The 7,101-nt window shown below is 36.1% G+C and overlaps 2 protein-coding genes across 4 annotated transcripts; both read right to left on the minus strand.

Annotated features, from left to right (window-relative positions):
- Positions 1 to 306: 306 nt before the first annotated feature.
- On the minus strand, positions 307 to 3,972 carry LOC108753902 (probable basic-leucine zipper transcription factor Q). 3 transcript variants are annotated; one of them, XM_018495877.1, is made up of 4 exons: positions 3,838 to 3,972; positions 2,984 to 3,089; positions 2,682 to 2,879; positions 307 to 2,560 (listed from the first exon to the last, which is right to left on the minus strand). In XM_018495877.1, exons 2-4 carry the CDS (start codon positions 3,080 to 3,082, stop codon positions 896 to 898), a joined length of 1,962 nt encoding a protein of 653 aa, XP_018351379.1. In that variant the 5' UTR covers positions 3,083 to 3,089; positions 3,838 to 3,972; the 3' UTR covers positions 307 to 895. The 3 variants fall into 3 exon arrangements, with proteins under 3 accessions (XP_018351379.1, XP_018351378.1, XP_018351380.1); XM_018495876.1 differs by having other exon boundaries at positions 3,462 to 3,972; XM_018495878.1 differs by lacking the exon at positions 3,838 to 3,972 and adding an exon at positions 3,172 to 3,185.
- Positions 3,973 to 4,945: 973 nt separating this feature from the next.
- LOC108753874 (putative nuclease HARBI1) lies at positions 4,946 to 6,787 on the minus strand. Its single transcript, XM_018495812.1, has 4 exons — positions 6,108 to 6,787; positions 5,765 to 6,022; positions 5,464 to 5,679; positions 4,946 to 5,395 (listed from the first exon to the last, which is right to left on the minus strand). Exons 1-4 carry the CDS (start codon positions 6,613 to 6,615, stop codon positions 4,989 to 4,991), a joined length of 1,389 nt encoding a protein of 462 aa, XP_018351314.1. The 5' UTR covers positions 6,616 to 6,787; the 3' UTR covers positions 4,946 to 4,988.
- Positions 6,788 to 7,101: the final 314 nt, after the last annotated feature.

The following is a 7,101-nucleotide window of genomic DNA, read 5'->3' on the forward strand; positions in this document are numbered from 1 at the left end:
GAATTAACATTTAATAAGTTATAATATTTCATTTAAATGCTTATTTTTTTACAAAATATAAAGTAAAAAGAATTAGATTCATCTGGCTAATCTAGGTAAAAAAAAATTTAATAAATTCCACTGTAATAAAAACTCGATATTTCAAAACTCAATTAACTTTGTAATTACAGGTACAGCGATATGAAAACTATAACAGATACTGAAACATCTAAATTAAAACATCTATTATTTAAAACAATTTTTAAAAAATGACCATAAAAATTGATGAATTAAACTATACATGAATTCAAATTGTACCCAGCTTCGATTGCGAATAAGTTTCTTGACATTTCCATAGTCGACTAAAGCTGATAAATACGTTCCTCGATATCACACACGTAGTACCGTTACTTTAGTATGATCACATTTGCGATGTTCGCAATAATTCTCACAGCCTGCTGATGCTGTTGATTAATCCTTAACGATCTACACTGCTATCTTGTTTATCTTAGGCTTGGAATTTATCATGATTTTTCAAGAAGTATAAACTTTTTAATAACAAAAACATTTTACATCGGGCAGTTGTGGATCATTAAAAATTAAAATATCGACTATTGAAGTGTCTTCAATAAATGACAGTGCTTCAAATGTCAAAGAATTTGACAGCACTATGACAGACATAAAATTACAAATGATATTGAGTGAGGTATTCGCGCAATGATAATCAAAGCCGTCTCAAGGACGTATCAATTCCATTCAAAGGTCTGGATTTTGTCAAAGATGTATTTCCCCCCTTCCTCTCCTCTATCTGCGATGTCTTTTGTTTCTTCTTTCTATTGAATAAAGTTCTATCTATTTACAACAAAGCCCTTGGTCGCGCGCTAACACAGCTGAGTACCAGCTGTAGGCCTGGCTATCACGAGAGTACGGGAGCGACTTCAGTCACGTCCTTGCAGTCTTGAATAGATAATTGAGCGATCTCGCTCACCATCTCCTCCTGAGCCTCCTTCTTCAATATTGTATATCCCTGCTGCACCTGTTCCTCATTTTCATACATCGCTTTGCCATTAGTCGGCCTTGCTTGGCCATTCGTCTTTTTCTTACTGGATGATTCCTCGCTGGACCCGCCTGGATTAATCTTGAATACACTCTTGATAATGCTATTCACCGTTGGCTGTGAGCGTTTTGGACTCTCTGAAGAGTTATGCTTATCATCTTTGGTTGTGTGCGCTCTTCGCGTTCGCACATTGCCTTTGACAAACTTATTGGCATTCTTCTGAAGAGTCAATTGTATAGCTGGCACTTCCATCTCTTTCGTTTCCATCAAGGGCATTTTATTGGATTCTAGTTTTACAGAATTCTTTTCTTCACATGACGATATTTGATCGACGGTACGCGCGAGTTCCGAATTACAGACGTCTTGTTTTTCTGGATACGTATCAACCACAAGTTCATCATTCTTTTTTAGATCCTCATCTAAATCTGTCACCGGCACAGTTTTCGGTTCCTCTGTTTTTTCTGCTAGAGCTTTATTCTCTGCATGATTAGTTGTATCTTGTCGCTCCGTCAACATTTCCCTTTGAAGAACTTTAACAGGACTCTTCGGCTTTGTAAAAGCTTGGTCTTCTCTATTTTGGCAATTTGTACAAGAAATATGTGTCGGTGAATTTGCCTGTCTTTTAGTAGCGTTGTTTTTCTGAGCTACTCCCATATGCGGTCTACTTGCTCTATGCGCATTGTTTTGTACATTGAATGACCCAGATTGCTCAGCATATTGTGACTGTACGTGATTAAAGTGTATTTGTGACTGCTGTGGTTGCGGTTGCATCCTGCGAATATTAACGTGCATCGCATTATCCATGTGTGGCGGCGGCGGAGGCGGTATCGACTGTTGCTGCTGCTGTTGTTGTTGCTGCTGATAAGTAGTATATGGCTGAAAAGGCTTCATTTGGTTCGGAGGATTAATATCCGGAGTGGTATTTGCAGGCGGTCCATATGATAGATTCGAATTTGGATGCATATATTTTGTATTTACATACTGTGGCCACGTTTGCCTCGGTTGAAATTGATGCTGTGCAGCAATAATATTCTGCACAACTTGACTATCTCTGCCGCGCTCGCGATAGTTGTCAGTACGTTGATCGAGTGTAATTTGACGAACATTGTTGGGGGAGTGTTGCGTCACAATATGTCCGGATATGAAGATAGGCTCGTTCTTGGAAATTACTGGACTCTGAGGCTGATGTCCATAATTCTCATAATGCATATTTTCGTTGTTAATAATCCTACCATAGGTGACGCTCGAGTGATACTGTGGTGGTTGTGGTATATACTCTTGCTGCTGCTGCTGTTGTTCTGGATACTGTGGAAATTGTGACATGGGAGGCTGAACATCAATCCAAGTTTCCTGCTGAGGAGGACGCTGCTCGTTGTCACGTATGGCTAGCACTGCATTCCAAACCTCCTTCAGCTCACCTGTGATGTCTCTATCTTTCATTATCGTATAATTACGATTGAAAACTATCCCTGTGTTCATCGCCTCTATGAAGTCTAATAGTAACTCGATAAAACTTGTACGCTTCTGTTAGAAAATAATAGTTGTATAATAGATGATAAAAATATTACAGACTTTATACTCCTTCAGAGTTAACAAGGAATATTTGTTAGTAAAATCTCTACAGATTAAAAAATGTTTTACTTACTTTAGCGTCCTGAGCATTCTTGCCATTAATTCGTAGGACTTCTGGATTGGCCATTACAGCAAACACTATAGCCTCTGTCTTTGTACGAGGGGGTGGTACTCTCATACCTCCATAGAGTGGCACAGGCAGTGAAGGTCTACGAGGCATTGCAATTTTGTCCCAAGACAATACGTTTACATAACATGGAGCTGTAGTACCCTATCAAGAGAATTGATATTTATGTAATACTCATGCTATTGATTTCTACAAGTTATATAATAAACTCTTGCAGTAATAGCACTGTCATCACAATGGTATAATACCTGTATAAAATCTTGTATACACATGTGCGGCTGTGGTGGATTTTTAAAAAGTCGTGCTCCATTACGCGACTTCATTCTGGGTACACTACTTTCTGTCATTTTGCAACTGAAAGTTAATCAATTCAATAGCAAAAATTCTACACGCGAAATTTAATATGCTATTAAAATGCGCGTTTTATATTTCGTACAGGTGTCTTCGGTGTTAGTAACGTTCGAATAAGGAAACTGCGATCTTGCTTGCCTTTCAAAATCGTATATGTGCAGATTGTATCGGTCAGTTTTTAAGTCTTCAAAGCAACATGCGAAAGTCTAAAAATGACTGATTTTCGAAACCATTTCCAAATTAGTATAGCTTGTTACGTCCACAAAGCTCGCCTTATTGAAGACCCGGGGTATCGAAGATTCTTGTTTCGCAATCAGCTTTGACAATAAAAGCGTACCGCATGTGCAAGGTGTTCCGAAAAAAAATAGGAGTTACCAAATGAAAACACTCCGCTATCAATATGGCGCGGCGAGCGGTCGGAATCGCGGCACGTTATGACAGATGCGGCCGCATGAAAACTGAAATCCCGTGATGCCTGCGAGTGCTACGCTACGCGGCTTTTGTGAAACAAACTGAGAGTAATTACGTAACGCGACACGAGGGGAAAACGATAATTCCGCGAGCCAGATTCCCGAGCGATCGAGGTCGCCCCGAGGCACTGCCAAGGTTACACGCGCCCTGTCAACATAACCTGTCAAAATCGCAACCAAACGGAGCTCGCGCCGCTGAATCAGAATTGCGGATTGCGGGCAGAGGGGAGGGCGAGGGGTAGAGGATACGAGCGGTCGCGTTTCTTTTTGTGGGCACTCACCCCGATGGCGGTGTCTCACTCGCGAGAAAATAACCTCAAATGGCCGCGAACACGACGCGAAACATTCCTGATAAAGGGAAAGATGTCTTTCAAAAGAGACGAGCCATCGTCCCTTTTGTTTATTATCGTTCCGGGAGCTGCACCAAGCTGCACAGCACCCGATCGACACCTAACGCCCTCACTACGGCCGCCACATGAATCTTTGTCGTTTTAATAATAGGTTTGTTCGCATTGCATGAACTTTCCGCACTTTTGCACTAAGTGTACAATATAATGGCTCCTGCACACAGAACGCGATAACGCTTGCCGCGCGGCGGAAGTAATATTATATTATTTCAGAATAATATTATATTATTTGCAGAAATGAGAATTTCTTAAAGATATTAGCAAAAAATTTTGTAACGAAGACTGTAAATAATCTAAAGGATTATCTACATGAAAGAATGGAGATAGCAAAGAAATTCTCAAGCAAAATAATAAATTGCTTTACTTCGATGCAGTACAGAAATATTATATTTTGTTTTTATTTTGGATACATAAGTACAACTCACATTGTCACTTATTTTTTTTGAAAGTTTTTCACGCTTTTTAAGACTTAAATTTGATTCGTTGTATTACAAAAATTTTGCTTTTATTTTAAAGATATAAGTGCAATTACTCTCAAATTTCCGTCATTTTCAATTTTCTTAAAGTTTTCTAAATTTACAAAAAATCTTTTCCAGTAAGGACACAGTAAATCATTTCATTCTTGTTTAACGTTCGCAGACAAGAATGTAATGATTCGTTATGTCACACTGTGTCCTTGCTGGAAAATGCTCAAAGACTTAAATATTATTCGACATATTACAAAGATATTTTATTTTAGACACATAAATATAATTACTCCAAATTGTCTTTATTTTTCATTTTCTGAGCTTTTTCAAGCAATATTGTTTTTTGTGTACTTCAGTTTAATTTTTTGTATGTCAGTTACAATTAAAAAGTATGTTACCACGTATGTGATAGTATTATTATTATAATTATCAATTACATTTATTTTTGTATAATAAAGACAATTAGTAATAACAATTTATGTATAAAAAAAAATTATTGTATGTGATATAAAGTAATTATGAAGTATTCTATAGTATTTTAATATAATATTAGCTATATTATCGTGCGAATAGTTGACGACACAATTCGTCTCGCAATTCACGACCATGCCGATTTTCATAAATAATTTCATCATTTTCAATATTTATTATTACTTCTAAATCAGGATAATCATCGTTACATGGAGGCTCTAAGAATTCTAAATCATCTTTATTTGCTAAATTATGTAAAACACAAGAAGCATGTATAATTTGAACCATACGTATGATGTTTCGCGACTTAAAATGATATAATTGTCTAAATCTTTGTTTCCAGCAGCCAATTGCATTTTCAACTGTAACATGACATGAACTTAATTTTTGATTAAAATGTTTTTGTGCCTGAGTTAAATGCCCAGTATCTCTGTACGGAATTATTAAATTTCTTAAGCATGGATATGCACTATCTCCAAGTAAATAAGATCCATCTAAAATAAGATTTATTTATTTAGATATAAATTTCAAAAAAATTATACTGATGTCAATCATTGCTTACCTGAGCAAATTTCTTGAAGAGATTCATATAAAGGAGATTCTTTGAATACTCTTGCATCATGGACAGATCCTGGATTGCCAATAAAAACATCTATGAATTTCATGTTATGATCAACAGTTGCTTGCATATGAATAGAAAAATATTGCTTTCTATTAATGTACAAATCATGATCCTGTTGTGGTTTGTCAATTCTTATGTGTGTACCATCTACACAACCTGAAAATAAATGTTATATAAAAATAAACATAAATTTAATACATGTTTCAATTTAATACATAAGATATAAATTTTGTTAATATACCAATAATTCCAGGAAATCCTTCTAATTGTAGAAAATGTATCTTTGTTGCTTCTTTTTCTTCCAATGTAGGAAATTTTATTATTTGTGGTGCAAGTTGCATTAAAAATTCTGTTACTCTTATTATAATTGTATGCAATGTATTTATTGAAACATCAAATCGATCAGATACATTTCGATAGTCTGCATTCTCATGGCCAAGAAACCACAAATAACTTAAGATATATTTTTCACTCATTATTGGAACATATCCTACATGTTCTATATTTTTAAATTAAATAAATATTTCATCATATAAAGTTAACTTGAAACAATTAAGTACTTTAAACTATTCATAATAAAATACCTTGCAAAGATGTAAAAATGTCTGATTTTTCAAAGCGTGCAATGAGTTCATTAGCTATTTCCCGTGACAAACGAAAGTGTATGGTAAAGTCAATATTAATATAATTTCTGACAATACGTTCTATGTAATTATTATTTTTAACATAATGTAATGGAATTTTGTGGACTGGTTGGTAGTAATACCCAGCTTCGTTTAAACGTCGTCGGGCGGTCCTCTCGGATATTTGAACGTTCGCTGTGTTGATGGCTTCCTGGATGGTGCCGAAAGGTCGATCAGAAACTGCATCGACGAGAGCCTGCACTTGTTCCGGTCCAATCTTACGAGGACCATGGTTATTCTGACGATGATCTTGCAAAGCATTATCACCGCCCTCAGCAAATCGTCGTATCCATCGTCGGACAGTTTTTTTAGAGCACGGAATATCAGCAGCAATTTCTGCTACTGATCTTCCGGCCTGTGATTGTCCGACAATACGACTTCGTATCTCTGGATGCAAGTTTCGAGGCATTGTTACAACTTTACGATGAAAATAACGACCGCTCGATGCTACGACATCGCGATAAGTAGAAAAATAAATAAATAAATCGAGAAAAACCAAAAGCGGTTCAAAAACTGTCTAGTAACAAATATATAAGACAGCGAAGGAGCACCGTAGGATCCAAACAACTTCGTCAAACCGGTTGAAATTTATCATATTGCGAGGTTATGGATAAGTTTACTGTTATTTCCATTTCCGTTAGATTACGTAGACCTAAAATAATATCCTGATTGGTTCATCGACTTAAGTTTACACCTTACGCATATTGTTACGGAATTTTGTGTGCAGCAGCCCTTAAGTTTACATTAGTGATTCTTTAATATGATTGATTTCTATACTTAAATTCAACGAAGAACTAAAGGTACGAATCAATCATATTAATTAAAGAATCATTAAGCGCTAATTGACTAATTTTCTTTGCTAAACGTGTTTAATGCATCCTATGATGTGAACCAA

Source organism: Trachymyrmex septentrionalis, unplaced genomic scaffold (genome assembly GCF_001594115.1).
Source record: "Trachymyrmex septentrionalis isolate Tsep2-gDNA-1 unplaced genomic scaffold, Tsep1.0 scaffold73, whole genome shotgun sequence".
NCBI classification, from domain to species: Eukaryota; Metazoa; Arthropoda; class Insecta; order Hymenoptera; family Formicidae; genus Trachymyrmex; species Trachymyrmex septentrionalis.